At 39.1% G+C, this 17701-nt stretch overlaps 1 protein-coding gene across 4 annotated transcripts in view; it reads right to left on the reverse strand.

The window, feature by feature from the left end:
- Positions 1-17660, reverse strand: part of ADNP (activity dependent neuroprotector homeobox) — a 31792-nt gene extending 14132 nt beyond the window's left edge. Inside the window, exon 1 of one of the 4 annotated variants that reach the window (XM_087819164.1) lies at positions 17561-17660. Coding sequence is in view for 2 of the 4 variants with exons in the window: in XM_016214413.2 (XP_016069899.1) it covers positions 15427-15568 (142 nt within the window). In the remaining 2 variants the exon portion in view is untranslated. Of the gene's footprint in view, positions 1-15426; positions 16951-17560 lie in introns of those variants that run through there. The other 3 variants (XM_087819165.1, XM_016214413.2, XM_016214411.2) reach the window with 3 other exon arrangements.
- Positions 17661-17701: the final 41 nt, after the last annotated feature.

Below are 17701 nucleotides of genomic sequence, written 5' to 3' on the forward strand. Positions count from 1 at the left end.
ATGCATGCACCCCTTTCCTCTTTAAGCAAAAATAATCCTTTACTCCAACTACCAAGAGGGTAAATAAAGGCAGAGAGCCTGTCTCATGAGGAAATACATATAGGCTGATTCTACAACAGCAGTGACTGTGGACTTTACTGAAGCAAAGAGGTCATTAACTGGGGAACGTAATTATAATCACTTATGAAAATATAGCTGTGCCAAAAGTCTTGGATCTAGTCAGGTGTACTCTGGATCTTCTAAGTGAGAAAGATGAAGGGAAACCCAACAGATGATAGTGCCAGTTTAGCAGGCTCAAGGCAAGGCCTGCAGGACCTGACACACCAAGAGTCAATGGGGCTGGCCTATGTATGGTAGTCCCTCTACAAAGCTGCCGGATCAAAGGTGGTATAATTCAGTCCCTGTTATTAGGGGTAGAAAAACAAACAGAAAAACAGAAGAGCATTTATAATTGTGCCATTAGAAAGTAAGACAAAACAAAAACCAAAAAACCCCATAAAACCCAACCTTAAACCTTTGACCAGGCATAGAGAAATAATCAAGCCAGGAGAGAAAAAAAATCTCCAAATTAAACCTCTCCAGGTTGTATTTTAAGCTGCTACATGTGTGGATTTAGCGGGGCATTTTCCAGCACATAATTTTGCATATTTTATATTCATTCTCATATGATGTCTCCCACGTTCCTAGTAAGAACACGTGTTAATTTAACATGGCAGAATATACACAATCAAATAGATAATGAGTCCTAGTTTCCATCACCTGCTAGCATAACTCTGCTACTAATACAGGATGGGCAAAAGTAGGTTTATAGTTGCAATACAAATACTACAATAATTAATAATAATACAAGAATAAACTCCATATTTTGCATACTCACAACTGTAAACCTACTTTTGCCCAACCCTGTATTTGGGAGCTGCAATCTGAACACATACCAGAGTCACAACTAATGCATCAGTTATATTAGCGAACGCAACTCAACCATTTTTAAAAGGAACACTTCTAACACTGCACTGAGAGCCAGAGAAGAATGGTTATGTGTAAGGTTGGTTACACTTCTTCAGGGTAACATCCAAACATAAGCTGCTTAGTCTAAACAAGTGGTTTTTAATCCCATCCCACCCTCCAAAGAGGTGAAATCCTTGTTTCTGAAGAAATCTTAGGTGAAATATAAAAAGTGGAGGGGCTCAGGCTGAAAGAAAGGAAGAAGAAAAAGTTCTCTGTCCCCAAATATCTCCTTCAAATAGTTACTTGTCTAAACTAAGCTCATAATGCAAACTTATGCCAAGGTGACTATCTACTGAAACATACAATCTGGACCTAGTGGGAAATCAACCAAAGCAGGAAATTTGATGGCTATAGCAGAATTCTAATCGTTTAGCAAAAATATTCCCTAAATAAAATTAGTCTGATCAGAATATGGCTCATAGTAAGCCTAAGAATTATCACAGTTTATACTTTGATGTTATCTTATAAACATTTTTACAGTAAAGCTGTAAAGATAAATACAGTTTCTCTGGGAATATCTTTTACCGGAGTGGGGGTGGGGGTGGGGAGGGGGTAAAAAAAAACAATAAAGACAAGAAATGATGCCATTACCAATGAAGAAAATACTACAATATTAAGTTTCAGTTTTGGTAACATCATCAATCCAAATTAACATTTAAGAAATTCAGAACCTTGATACTTAAAGTACAGTTAGTTGACCCTTGCACAACATGGGGGTTAGGGGCACTGACTCCCTGCGCAGTTGAAAATCTGAGTATAACTTTGGACTCCCCCAAAACTTTACTACTGTTGACCAGAAGACTTACTGATAACATAAACAGTTGATTAACACATATTTTGTATGTTGATATGTATTATATACTGTATTTTTACAATAAAGTGAGCTAAAGAAAATATTAAAATCATAACAGAGAATACATTTACAGTACTGTATGTATTTATTGAAAAAAAAATCTGTTTAAGTGTGGGCCCATGCAGTTAATTGTATTCTCATTAATGCTGATGCAAGTACATAACAACCTTATAACCCACACTGGGGTTTAAGAGTCAGATATTTGAAATTTTTTTAAACAACTAAAAAAATGTTAAATTATGCTCTTTTCTAAGAAGCTAGGCATTTTAAGATTCTCATAAAGAGAATAAAAGCACCAGTTACTTCACTGCTACCCATGATGGTACTCTATTCATACATTCTTTTCCTCCAACCTCCCCCTCAGCAACATATTTAATACCCATCAACATTCACTCATTAAGTAAAATTGTGGTCATCATAAAACATTTTCTTTTTATAAGCAACATGTGCTTATCTTTCCTGACTATTCTGGGATCTGAAGTGAACACAAACACCTTATTTGCTTTTAAGGGTGTCACTAAGTCCTATATTTAAATTAAAACCAGCTATGAAAAGGTCTATATGATTGTATTTTTAAAAACAATCCTTGTAAAGCCATGCTGGAACAATCCTCCAATACATGAGCACACCAAGAGCCCAGAGCCTACATTCAACCTGGGAGCAATCATCCTACTCAATCTTTTTCTAAAGTAGAGCCCTGAACAGAAGTAGCTGATCTTTCAATTTCCTATAAACTTGGGTAAAAGACCTTCCAGACGCCAGAAGCTCTTCATAGAAAGGCAGCTCTGTCTTCTCTCTTTTTCAATTCTCAAATACCACAGGAACAAGTAACTGTCTGACTATCCCAGGGGCAGAATGCTCTTCTGGATTAGCAGTTAAAACTGTGCAGCTTGACAGAGGTAAGAAAAGAAGTTCAGTCTCCTCTCTCAATGTGTAGTAGTGCTGAGGCTAAAAAGAGGGGTATTTGGAAAGCCTTGGAGAATTAGAAACTACTTTGCAAATGAAGATACACTTGTACCAAAAGCTAAATCTGAATAAGGACATCACTTACATTGCTCAGGATAATCATATTGGAACACTTAATAAAGATAAGCAGCAGGAAGGAAATGTAACCAATTTCTGTTTTCTTTTATGCTTAACTACTAACTGCATTGACATTTACTAGCCTGTTTGATAATGGACCCCCTCTCCCCCCAATTAATTGAGTAAAATGTCAAATACAAAGCTGCCTCCACCTTAGGAAAAAAAACACACCTCTGATTTTTTAAGTTTTCATAACTATTTCATTGGTAGGTAGACTACATTTATGAAGGCAAAGTGAGTATATTTACCTAAATATAACACTCTGTACAACAATGATTGTCCAATTTTTATAAATAATGTGTGAATCCCTTCCACAAACAACACTGCTCTAAGAGGCTATATCTCTATGCCTGATCACCTCAAGAGAGGGAAGCACAAACCCTACCAGGCAGCTCATTTCACACTGGAAAGCTCTGTTCACGTTTACTCTTTACAAGGTTTTGTAAACTGCCCACAATTCTCAGCTCAGCTACAGAAGTCTAATCACTTAGCCACATAAAAATCTTAAGTTTTTAAGATACTTCCTCCTTCCCTCCCAAAAGTTTCCCCCCTTCTCCAAATTAACCATGCTCAGTTCTTTTCACCGTTCCTTCCGTTACTGCATAACCCAATCACCAATGGATGGGTTCCAGCTTGTCAACTGATGCCCTGAATTAACTGCATTCCAGACGTCACATAATCAGAACGTCAAGTGGGACAACACTTCTCTAATTCTGGATATTATTTTTAAATTAATGCTCCTGAAAGGTGCATTTGTGTTGGTGGCAGCCACTTCACACACATATATGATCATCCCAAATCTTCTTTTTTTTCATGTCCCACTCTTTTCAGCATTTAGCTGGTTCAGCTGGTGGAAAAAAAGATATTCTATACTGAATCCATGTCTGGTTAGAAGGGAAATAACATCAGCTGTCTTTAAGTTATCTTCTCAACTGAAGGGGAATGAGCATTTTGATTGCAAAATGTACAAGCCTTAGGAAAGAGATTGAGATTCATACTCCGAAGTCACAATATCAAATGCAATGTTATGGAAAAGCAGCACTTTGAATCACTGAAAGAACCAACGAGGAGTCTAAACTTCTCATTTTTACAGATTAGCAACTAGTCTAAGGATGATCAACTTGTCAGTGACAGAGCTGGATTCTCAAGGTTATTTCTAGATCTAGGATGCAGGGCTCCCCCCATTACCCACATAGATGAAGCTCTGATCTCTGACATTAATTAAAAGTGAACAGCAGCATGTTATATACATATATTCAAAAAGCGCCAGAACTTCAATGCCCAGGATGAAATGATGTTAAAATGTTCAGCTAAACTAGCTCAAGTGGTGATATAGAGATTAAGAATATACACTCATCTCCTGTCAGATAGTCCCATCACTACCAAAGAACTGAAACAAGAACTCAGCTCTGAGACCATTTGCTGTAAAGAGCTCTTTACCATCACCCTGGATGCCAATATTCACTGGATAGTTGCACCTGAAAGATATTTTTCTACCCAAATTGTAATGGCAGTATCTTGCAAAAGGAAAATCATAATCTTGGTCTCCTTAAATGAAACAATAGCTTTTCAAAAAACAAAGGTATGTCTCTCCTTTATCATCTTCCTATTATCAATACTCAAAGCATGTTCTTCCCAAAACTGCTTGGGAAAGCAGAGGTTTTGGTGATCTTTTTTTCTTTTCCTAAAAGGCAGGGCAAGGCAGGGCTAGGCAGGAGCCTAATCAGCTCTTAAAAACCCCTTCAGCAACTTTTCCTAATAAAGTTCCATTCATTTTTGTTGTAAAAGCAATTAGGAAATGAAAACATACATCCACAAAACAACAACAAAAAACTTGTACACTAATGTTCTCAGCAGTATTCACACCCAAGGAGAAATAACCCAAATCTTCAACTGATAAATGGATATATAAAATATGCTATATCCATACAATGGAATGATTCAGCCACAAAAAGGAATAATATACTGACACATTCTCCAACATGGATGAATCTTAAAAACATTATGCCAAGTCTGTCAGAAAAGTCCACTTACTGTATGATTCTAGTTACATGAAATGTCCATAAAAGGCAAATCTGCAGAGATAGGAGATTAAGGTTTCCTAGGGCTTGGGGATTTAGAGGGGAAAATAAGAGGGTGACTACTACTGGGTTCTTTGTCAGGTGATAAAAATATTCTGTAAGTGATTCTGGTGACAGCTGCACAACTCTGTGAATATACTAAAAAACATTTAATTGTAGACTTTAAATGGGTGAATTGTATTCAATGAAGCTGTTGTCCTCCCCCCAAATCAATTAGGCCTACTATAAGATTACAAAATATAGATAAGGCACAGAACTCAAAATAACAAACTTTACACAAAGACAACAATAATTAACACTGGGGTAATATTTATCCTTCCAGATTTTTATGCACACATAATTTGTTTTTCTTTTAAAAGAAAAAGAATCTATTTCAGCATTTATACACGCAGCAAGAAAACCAACGTTGCTTGAAAATTTTTAAGAACTGTGTTTTCCAGTAAGGTAGATACTAGCCACAAATGGCTATTAAGCTTGATAGCCAAATGTGCTTAGTCTGAACTGAACTGAGATATCCTTAAAAATTAGTTTATATCATGGTAAAATACATACAACAAAAATGATTAAGATGGTAAATTTTGTATGTGTACAGTTCAGTAGTATTAAATAGTCATAATACTGTGCTATCATCACCACTGTCCATTGCCAGAACTCTTTTCATTTTGTACATGGAAACTCTATACCCATTAAATAATAACTCCCCATTTCTCCCTCTCCCTCTGCATCTGGAAACCACCATTCTACTTTGTCTCTATATAAGTGGAGTCATAAAGTATTTGTCTTTTTGTAACTGGCTTATTTACTTGGCATAATGTCCCCAAGGTTTATCCACACTATAGCATATGTCAGAATTTCCCTCCCTTATATAGAAACATCAATGATGAGAGAGAATCATAGATCAGCTGCCTTCCTACTGGGGATGAAGCCTGTGATGATCTGGATGGATGCTCAACCACTGAGCCACACCAGCTGGGCTCCTTCCTTTTTAAGGCTGAATATTCCCCTCTATGTATGCACATCTTGCGTATTCACTCATCTGCTAATGGACACCTGAGTTGCTTCTACCTTTTAGCTACTGTGAATAATACTGCTATTAACATGGCTGTACAAGTATCTTTTCCAGGTCATCCTATCACTTCATTCTATGCTTCCATAGCAACTCTACCTTTACATACAACCAACAGTACACAAAGATCCCAATTGCTCCACATCCTCACCAACACTTGTTTGATGTTGAACCTCTTTTCATGTTTATTGGCCAGTTCTGCATATCTTCTTTGCAGAAATGTCTATTTGAGTCCTTTGCCCATTTAAAACATACTCAGGATTTCCAAGGTTTAGTATAAAATATGCCAAATATCTCATGAACGACTTTAAAAAAAAATACTGATTTTTAAATGACAATACTTTGGATATACTAAGTTAAAATATTATTAAAATTAATTTCACTTATTTTGTTTTCAATGTGGCTACTGGAAACATAAACACAGACATGCTAAATAAAAGAAGCCACTCACAAAAGGACAAATGCTGAATGATTCCACTCCTATGAGACATTAAAAGTAGTGAAATTTATAGAGACAGAAAGTAGAAGGGTAGCTGCCAAAAGCTGGAGGAGGGGAGAATGGGGATTATTGTTTAATAAGTATAGTTTCAGTTTTGCAAGGGAAAGGAGTTCTGGAGCTGGATGACAACGTGAGTGCACTTAATGTTTCAGAACTGTACAGCCCAGGAGGGGGGGTGCAGGGTGGAGGGGATCAATGGGGAGAGGAAAAGGGGACATCTGTAATACTTTCAACAATAAAGATAAATTAAAACATAAAAAAAACAACAGTACACTTAAAAGTGGTTAAAATATTATGTTATGCGTATGTCTCAGTGAGCCCAAGGCTGCTCTGCCTAGGCTAATTTCTTTCTTATTTCTAGAGAGTCAAAGCAGCCCCACCTAGGCGCTCTCCTGTTGCTTCTATCCTAAGCCCTTCCTTGTTTCACTGTCCCCAGCTTTAATAAATGTACTCTCAAAATCACCTAGACTTGTATTGTGAAATCTTTCCTGCATGAAGTCAAGAACCCATACACTACCAGCCGGCCCAAGGCAGACCCACTCTGTTCTTTTTTTTTTTTAAAAAAAATGTATCTTTATTGATTTCAGAGAGAGGAAAGGCGAGGGAGGGAGAGAGACAGAAACATCAATGATGAGAGAGTCATTGATCAAGCCCACAACCGGGCATGTGCCCTGACCGGGAATTGAACCCTGAGAGCCTGAATCCCAGGTCGATGCTCAACCGATGAGCCATGCCCGGCCAGGCCCACTCTGTTCTTGTTCAGTAACACCCCCATTCCCCACCCTCATCACTTTTTAATAATCCGTTTTGTCCCCGGATCTGCTTCTGATGAATCAACCTAAAATACAAAGTATAGTTCCCTACAAACCATTACAGATGCTTTTCACTGTGCATGTGTTGTATGGTCACTGCTGTCAAAACGCCCTACAGATTAAGCTTTCTGTTAATTTGCACAATAATCCCATCATTATTAACAGAAAGAAGACCAGGCCCTGAGCAGGTGTGCCTAGCGCGAAGCCAGTAGTGTGCCCTTGACTTCATGCAGGAAAAATTTCACAACACGAGTCCAGGGGAATTTTAGAGGACATTTATTAAAGCTTGGGACAGTAAAACAAGAAAGGGCTGGTCTGCTTTGGCCCACTAAGGAGTTGGAGAAAGGGGGGCCTTAGGGATAGGTTCAGGGGTTTGCCTGGGATGTAGTGCTGCTGCCCATTGCTGCCCTGGTTGCATGCCTCGTGGGGCTCCTTAGAGCTTAGGAGACGTATCCTATGGGGAAAAAAGGGGGGGTGCAGGCATGCTCCTGGGATCTTTGTTTTGAGGAGTTTTAAAGGCTGGACATCTAGGGGAGAATAAATAGAATATTCATCAGCTTTATACTGAAGTACCAAAATGAAACTTATTTTCTCCACTTGTCCTTGGGTGTGGGTGGCAAATGGCACTAATTAGATTTCTGGTATTTGTCTCCCTAAGTAGGGTAATTTAAACTACTTACCCTCTGGCTGGGGAGGAGTATCCCTGGTTTAGGGAAGATAGGATTTACTAGATGGCTGCAAACTGCTGTTTTACTCTGTTTCCCTATTTTGCTTGTCCTTGCTCACTACCTGTCTCATTACCACCAATTTGGAGGAGAGCGAAATAGAGGCTATGGAGAGGTAGTAATGCAAGGTCATGCAGGGGACAAATGGCAAAACTGGGATTTGAACTCAGATCTATCCTGTGTCAATGTCCCTGGATTTAACCACTACATTTTCCCATCTCTTTATTTGCCTGTGTACCCTTGGCACAAAATACAGTGCCTCGACTTCATGGACCCTTAATATGTTGTATTAGTTACAATTCTCCAGAGAAACAGAACAGAATATAACAATAGAGATTTATCATAGGAGCTGGCTCAAGACTATGAAGCCACAATATGCCATCTGCAAATTGGACACCCAGGAAAGCCAGTGCAGTAATGCAGTCTAAGTCTGAACCAGGGGAGTGGATGGTGTAGGTCCCAGTCCGAGAGGAAAGACCAGGAATGCCAAAGTCCAGGGGTAGGTGAAAATGGATGTCCCAGCTAACAAGGAGAGTAAATTCACCCTTCCTCCCCTATCTTGTTCTAGTCAACCCTGCGATTGGATGACAGACGCCCACCCACATTGGTGAGGGTGGATCATCTTTACGCAGTCTACCAATTCAAATACTAATCTCTTCCAGAAACACCCTCACAAACACACCCAGAAAATGAATGCATGAATGAATGTATGAATAAATGCAAATTCCCAGACCATTTTGGACAATATTAAATGAGTGACTCTATGGTAATATATTAATGGTTCCCAAACTGTTAAGTATTTTAAAAAGATCTTAGTAGAAAGATCACTTTCCTGGCAAATCTGCTCCATTCCAAGAGGCCAGGAACAGTGAAATGCAGTAAGTCCTCACTTAAAGTCATCCTTGGTAGGTTCTTGGAACTGCAAGATGTATAACGAAACCAATTTTATCATAGGCTAACTGATATAAACAGGAGTTAAGTTCTTACAACATCAACATCTCACCTGCAACCAGGTTGATCACTGAACGAAACAACATTTGAGAACCTGCTATATATCACTTTGTCAATGTCAAAGGCTCCAATTAACTTTGCCTTAACTTAATAGATTTAATCCAGCTGGGGTTACTTTAACGAGTTCAACTGTTTTTAGTTTTGCAAAACTGAAATGATTCTAGAGTATGTAGCAGTACAGAAAAAGATTACAGCCATTCCAGACCTACTCAATCTGAAAGGTCTGCAAAATCACCAGAGCCTTAGGTATAAGGTAATGAGATATTGAAGGGGGTAACAAAAACAAGGAGAAAATAGGTACAAGGGTAAAGCCTACAGCCTACATCAAAATTTGTTTTCATGGACAAAAATTCAGCTGACCTATCAGCCACATGTAAAAAATTTTACCTCGTAAACTTCAAACTTCTGTAACAAGATGACGACAAGCACACTAAAGCTTTCCTCTGCTAGAAAAGATGGTATGATATAGTGACTAAGAATACAGCCCTGGAGCTGGACAGATCTGTTTAAATACTTGCTCTGCCACTTACTATCTTTGTGACCCTAAAAATGTTACTTAAACCTCTAGAGATCTGTTTTTTTATGGTATAACCCAAAGGACACTATTGTTCAAATATCAGAGGATTAAATGAGATGATGCCAGTTAATGCTTAAAAGCAGTTATCATTATTACCTTAAACTAGATCAGATGCTAGAAAAATCACTTTGAAAACTGAGTTCACACCATAGTGTAGTCTTTTAAAAAGCATGAACTATTATTATTCCTGAGAATCAGATGTGTTTGCCATACATCTGTTCCTGTACACATATAATGTGCATTCAAATTTACACATATACATCTAGTAGTATTTTTATACGTGTGTGAACCATTCATGTCAGGGTAAGCATCTTCTTAACTTTACAAAGCTCTGTGGCACTTAAAATGCTTATGCAATAGAACATCTGCAAATACCCAAAATAAACCTATGACTTACAGTTACGTAGACACATAAAAGTGTGATCTAGATTTTGCATATATATTTAAAAAATGTGAGTCACCCCTCTTTTAAGAAGACTTTCAGACTAAGAGACTAGTGAAAATGCTATTATGTTGCTGCTTATCCTGCTACTTTCAGATTTCAGGCAAGAATCCTAGCTATGACCACCAGAATTTCTAGAACAGCAATGGAACCAATAGTTTTTAGGGTTTACTTCTGAGAGTGTGCTGAGAGACTATAAGATACAAATTTGGATGGAGGGGAAGATGACACCTGAGGGACAAGATGAAAGCTGAGCAACTGCAACCAGAGGGGTGGCCCCCTAACCCTTAATTTTATACATTAGAGTTCACATAAAATTTATTCAAAAGGGAGAAAGAGGCTTTACTGCTTAATAAGAAAAGAAAGATTGAGAATATCTCTAACATCCCAATCTACCTTTAGGGAGTGTGAGATGGGGAACATTTCCCAATTTACTACTTTTAAAACAGCATTCCCACAAAGCAGGGACACACTGTGGGAAGTGATTCCAACACTTTGCTGTCTACATGAGAACTCCATAGGCTTAGAGCTGTTTGCTGTCAATACAGGTGGAAAACCTGGCTTAAGAGAAATGTGAAAAAAGAAAACCAATTCACAGCGGGCCTAAGAGGACATCCAGATATGTCCTCTGGATTCATTCCAGAAGCATGCGGCTGGCCTTTGCATCTAAATGGCATAAGACAAAAGTAGCTTATTTTCAACTCCTTAAAAAAAATTTTCCACACACTATCAAAACTTCAGAAATAATTTTCCCATAGTAACCGAGAATGTACTTTTCTTACCATTCTTGAAAAATAAAACAACACATTTAAATTATCAAGTTTTTCTAACCCATCTCCTAAAGTTAAGGCTTAGCCAAAGCATTCTCTATAGTAAAAACACTTACAGCTTTTGACACTTAATGATCAATCCCTACATCTTCTAGAGAAGTTTTGTTTTCATTTTTTTTGTTTTAAGTTTAACAACCTTGAACCAGGATTCTGAGCACTCCCTACATTAGGACACTCCAAGTCTCTATTCATATTCACCTTAGAGCAAGAATTCTAATTGTTGACTTAAATTGGTAATTCCAATGTAAAGTTTTAATAATATTGCCATATTTCCACCACACAGAAGTTTCTTCAGGTTTCAAAAAATGCCACTCATGCAAGTTCTCAATTGTTGCCAGCTTTCACCAGAAAAGGAAAGCTTTTCAGATTTTCAAGGGAAGCACATGTTTCCGTGAGCTCTTAAATGCAGTGTAAAAGGTTCAGAAAACGACAGAAATGGCAGAAGGGCAAAAGCCAGCAATTATCTGTCTAAGCAAAAATAACTGCTCACAGGGGAGAAGGAACAAGACTGCCCTAAACCAAAATATTGGGAAGCGCAACAGGAGCATAACCAAACTTTCTTTTTAGATTCTTATACAGGTAACTTCAAACCAGATGTGCCACTTCAGCTAACTGCTACCATCACAATTTTCATCTATACTTTCCTGTTGGGGGTGTGGCTAACTTTAACTGTGGAGCCCATTTGGGATCCTTGGGTGGTAGCTGACATATAAGCACAGAACATCACTGTGAAGTTATGAAGCACTCATCTGAGCCCTCATTAACCAAATAGCTTACAGGAGCATTAGAAAAGCCTGTCGTCCAAGCACAGGCCTGGGAACCAGCCCAGACATATTCGGGGCTCACTTCGTCTCTGGACATGGTAGTGCCTTAATTTCCCTACTTGTGAAACAAGTACAGTCCTGAGAGAATTGAGAATGGTTTATAAAGTACTTGGAAAATAAAACAGGCAAGTCATCAGTATTATTTTATAATACCACAAAGACCAGCAAGGGAGCCTTTACACTTATCCTTATTAAAGGAATCAACCAAGTGATATGAGAAATGTCGCATAAACATAAACAACCCAAAGTTGAGCAACTCAATTACAAATCTACCTATCCTTACTGAAGAGAGAATTAGGATGTGTAGGGATTTATTTTCAATTCTATGGGCTGGTCAAACAATGCATGAGTGTCTTATAGATGATGTGTCTGTTTTTGAGTTAAATCTGAAACTCTGATATATGTTCCCTCAGTAAGCTCTTACCAAAAAACTTTTATGATTTCCTTTATTTCTGAAACACTGCTGAAATTCTTAAGAATTTAGTCTTTAGCTGCTGTCTTAGAACTGTGCTAGTTCAATAAAACCAAGGAAGCTTGTGAGTGCATCTCCAAGAATACGTAAAGGCAGAGGACAGTGAATACATAATGGAGATGAAGGAACCCAGAATAGAAATAGTGCTCAGAATTTTGCATTTTACACTGATTAGAACAAAAATGTACACAATCAAAACTGGCACTAACTAATGCTCACATTTTATCTGTGATTTTACATACACACACAGCCCCATACAACCAGGTTGATATATGTCCCAATTTGAGAAGCCTGATAACATCTTCTCCTTAAATAAAGCAGAATATGGATTCTCATTTAAGCTGACTCCTCACCTGGGGTAGGTCATGACCAAATCACAGGAATAAGGAGCACTAAGATACTGAAGGAACACAATCATCCTTCCTATCACTTTCTAATTAACAGGGTCAGAAAAACATACAATAAACCATGAAGTCATGATGAAACCATGGCCATTCATGCTGGGCAAAAGGCTTCTCTTATAAAGTGTCTCAACAATCAAGGTGGAAAGGACCAATGTATGAACAAGAAACAGCCTTTACGTTCAAAATATCAACTCAGTTAGTGTGGGGCTTTGTTTGGTTCATAATAGTTTCAAATGCCAAGTTTCCAAACTAACAACATAAAATGTGTAACTGACAGTGGTGCACATCAGAAAATTTGGCATTTGCTCCAGATTTAATACCACAAGCTCTTACAAAACCAAAGGGTTTAAAACAGTTTAAGCTTATGTGATGCTAATAAGATGTCAAACTCTGTTAATCAAACTATAATTAAATTATTTGTATAGGGGAACAACATTTTTCTTAATCTTCATGCCTTTTTAGGCAGGTTAAATGCAAGTTAAGCTCTCATGGAAAGTATTTTACCTTCTGGAAGACATAACAGGGTTATGACATTCATTTAAAGTGAAAGTCCTTTGGAAGTCGAAGTTGAACAAGTAGCTTATTTACACAACAGTATTGGGCATCTTGATGTAAACTACAAATTAGCTTCTAATCTTATAAAATAAAAATTTCATTTTTGTATTTTCACATAATTTTTAAAAGTTTATTTCACTAAGATTTAAACAGGTTATTTTTAAAACTACAATGTTTAATTCTGATGCTTTTCTCTGCACTTACTTTTCAACTCTAAAACAGCAAACTGTACTTTATGTGCGTGTGTGTGTACAAACATATTAATGGAATTAATCTGCCAAGGTCTATTACAACTTATGCAATTGTTATTTATGTATGTTTCATAAAAGAAAAAATACACTTAAATTCTGAAGATTTTCTTTTATCTTTTCTCTATAAATCCCTACTTGCTTTTTTGTAACAGCTATCTTATTAAATTGTAATTTTCAATTAAATGTGCAGTCAGAATGTGTACATCTTAAATACGTCAATCAACAGATAGTATACTAAGTTTTCAAAATACTAAGAATTATTTTTAATAGATATATTTTTCAAAATTTGTAAGTAGTTACAAGGAAAACAACTCATAGGGTACCTTATATAATCATGCTTTTAGTAATCAAACATAAATGTAAATAAATGTATCCATGTATGTTATAATGAAAATCAAAAGCCATTTTACTTGATAAAACCCTATTTATTGTTTGGTGACTTGACAGCAAGTACACATTCATGGAAAGGCCTGTTCTAATCAGAGAATCTTTAAAGTTTTTAGAAGCTTACCAACTCTTGAGATTGGGTCATCAAAATAAGAATAATTGAGAACTTACTTGACACTTAATCTGTTCAATATGGAGGTGTTTTATTTTAATATAAATAGTATTAGAACTTTTCCTGTACTCTGGCTTATGGGAAAAAAGAGAAATTTAAGCGAAACAAATTAACAGTGGGTATGTTTAAAACCAATGACTTCCAGATAAGTAGGGTGAGGAGGGGTCTTTAGAGATTCACAGCCCAATCACCTATATATTCCATAGACTGTAAGAACCCAAACCAAAGATTTAGTTTAATGTATGGCAGCCTCTAAGTAAGGTAGTCTTAGAAAATTTTCAACAAGGGCGAAGATAAAGAAGGATTTCTACTTAAAGTTCAGTTAAACAGGATACCCATACCCAACCCTTCTAGTTAATTGAGGCTTTTTACTATACTTTAATGAACCCTCACAATTTACCTAAAGTCTAGCCTTTAAGCCCAACTGTTTCACCTTTTTTGGTGTGTGTGTGTCAAAACCAGGGAAACCTTTGAAACCACAGAATATATGCTTTTCTAAGAGCTCACAGCAACTATAGGGGGAAGACGGCTATTACCAATAAGGTCATCAATTAACACTATCTTATGTATAGTTTGCTAAATCAAACAAAAGAATATTCAAAAACTTCATCTCAAATACCCTCAAATAAAAAAATTGCCTTCAAATTACTCATTTAAAACTCGTGTAACTATGTATCAAAGACCAAATACAGATCAAAGTTATATTTATTTAAAACTTATAAATAATGCCCATTTAAATATCTGATTCTTGTAATTACTAAATAATTTAAAAGCAAGATAGTGAAGTTTCTAATGGAATACCTGAACAAAACTGCTTCCTTTTCACTCACCAAAACATTACTTGGTAGCAAATGTCCAATGAAAAGTCTCCCTTGCACCAAAGTGGTCAAGTATGTATCAAATAATACACCCATTCATTTCCCCATAAATTTATCTTGGTGTGTCTATATAAAATACTTGTAACAAAATCTTAAAAGTACCCTGGAGTATCAACAACCAGTCAATCTTTAGTAGCAAGTACATGTTCATGGAAAGGCCTGTTCTGATCCAAGAATCTAAGGTTTTTAGAAGCTTAACAACTCTTGAGACAGGCTCATCGAAATAGCATAACTGAGAACTTAACATAGTTTATGTACAAGAGTGTAGAATGCAAAAGATTAAAAAATATTAGCAACTTAAAATTTTTCTCTCAAACAAGTCAAAAGTCATTTCTCTGTTTAGAACACACGACTACAACTAGCTCTAACCAGTTCCTTGAGGAATGTGGCTAGGCTAAAATTTTGGAAGTGTTGGGCTTTGGTGGTGAGCAAGGAGGAAGAAATCTCTGGCTTCCCTGCTGCTGCAGTTCCCACCCTCCAAAATGAATATACCCACCGGTATGAATTGATAATGCAGTCCAGATCCTCAAAATGGTAGTACAGGGCATAACCACTAGGCCACCTATCAGTTCAGTACAAAAAGTACAACCCTGTGCATCATGGTGCAAAAGCTGGGGCCTAGGTTTCGCATTGTGCATCTCACACCTATGGAAATAACAAGAGGAGTAAAATCTATGGAAATCAACACACCCTAAGAAGGTGAGTGTTCACAGAAGACTGGTGTCATCATTTTTGCAAAGGTGGTTGGCTAAGATAATGAATGGCAATCACAATTCCAAGGTTGGACGGAAACAAAATTTTACAATCAACTGTTGAGCTTGATAATGGAGAACTCAACATGGGCTTGATGTTTACCAACAAGGCTTTGCAAATCATGACACCCATCCACATGCTTATAAAAACTACTACCCCACTAACATCTACCATACCTCCAGAATGATTAACTCTCAATGAGTTGGAAAGATCTGGGACATGAAGAAGGGAGGTAATCAGCAATACCCCAAACCAGTTACTCTTAGGTTTTAAGCTTTCCCCTATACCATCTGACCTTGGAAAGATATGGTGACACAAAGTTTAAGGTGGAAGAATTCCAGAATTCCAGACAAGGGGAAATCTATGTACCAAGGATGTGCCAAGGTGATTCGTCAAGAACTAAAGCAGATTGTTTGAGGGTCAACAGTTCTGAAAAGTAAAAAGATAGAACTTCTAAAATGCAGGGTGGATTCTTTAAAAGATATAAAAATCACTGCTCTTGACTCAATCCCTCGCCATGTTGCTGTCAGCTCACCAACTAAGAGTGCAGTGTGTCTTGCTGGGCCCATTTTCCCATGGTCTGTAGAAGGCGCTGTGAAGCACATCCTGTTCTAGCTCTGGGGCCCTTCCCCCCTCTGCAGCCTTACCCAGTGCAGAGAATGCGCCCCCTACTGACTCCAACACTCATAGCCTTTAGCCGACTTGGCTGCGGTGCATTTTGGGTGGGGGCTGGTATTTTCTTCGTGGCCATAAACCAGAAGCAACAATGCAGATTTATAAAGAAACTGTATCAAGCTCCCTAGGAGATTTTTTTTTCTCATTCTGAAGGTTCAAGGCACTGGCACGAGAAGCATCAGGAATAGGAATTGGGTGTGTGGGGATGGACAGCCTTAAAATGGCAAACACAGGAAACAGTTTGGTTCTTTTTCCCTCCTAAGCCTTTGTCTGAGAAATGGGGCTATGACAAGAACTGTCCAGAGGAACTAGTGGATGCAAGAACATCAAGAACACTTATTGTGGGTGTGTGTGGCTAAAAAAAGACATCAGATCTTAACGACTGGTCCTGGGCAGAAGAAGAGAAGCAATCGCGCCTTTTCCAGGCATCCAGGTTGGGGTGAGGGCAGTCAGGCAGCCAAGAGGAAAGAAGAGGTGAATAAAAGGGTGCTCAAGGAACTACTCCCCATTCATTGCATTAAAAAATCTCTTCGTAGCTTTCTGCGTTTCCATTTTTTACCACCTTACTGCAATGTTGGGGCTCAGAATGCTCCTAGGAGGTCGTCTGACCAGGCGCTGCGATTGAGTAGAGGGTGGTGGAGGACTCCGTCCTCAGGATAGGAGGGGAACTGGCATGTTGGGGAGGAAGGACTGCACCGGAGAGGCAGACTTTCACTCGGTGCTATGCATGCTCCCCGCCCCCCAGCCTGTCCCCCCTCCCCTAACTAAGGGTGGGTAGCCCTGGCAGAAGGCTCGTCCCAGGCTTTGGGGGTGTGCGTGGGGGCTCGCTGGGGGTTGGGGGGAAGGATGGGAGGAAAGGATGAGTTCCAGGGATGGGAGAAGCTCGGTTCTTGCTGGGGGCGGGGTGGAGGGAGATGCCATTAGCGGCTGAAGCTCCGGTGGCCAGGCTGGCTGCTGGCCTCCGCGGGCTCACGAGGCGGGGAACAGGGGTCGGGCTGCAGGAGACACCTAGCCCCGGAGCAGAGCCGGGTAGCGGCCCGAGCAGGGCGGGCGGTCCGTCAGCCCCGGAGTGTGCAAAGGAGCGTGTGTGGTTGGAGGGCTGGCAATTTAAACAACAATGCGCCCGCGGGGCCGGCTCGGCGGGAGCCGCGCGGACCGAGGGTCGGGAGCAGGGCCGGGCCGCGGGGCCGCGCGCGGCTTACCTTGACTCGGCCTCGAGGCGCGCGCAGGGCCGGCGTGCTCGGGGGCCGGGCGGTAGCAGCGGCGGGCGGATGGCGGCGGCACGGCGGTGGTGGCGGCGGCGAGGGCGCGCCCGGGGCCTCGTCGCGCTCGGTGGCCTCGGC

This window comes from Miniopterus natalensis, chromosome 7 (assembly GCF_054644295.1).
Source record: "Miniopterus natalensis isolate mMinNat1 chromosome 7, mMinNat1.hap1, whole genome shotgun sequence".
Classification (NCBI taxonomy): Eukaryota; Metazoa; Chordata; class Mammalia; order Chiroptera; family Miniopteridae; genus Miniopterus; species Miniopterus natalensis.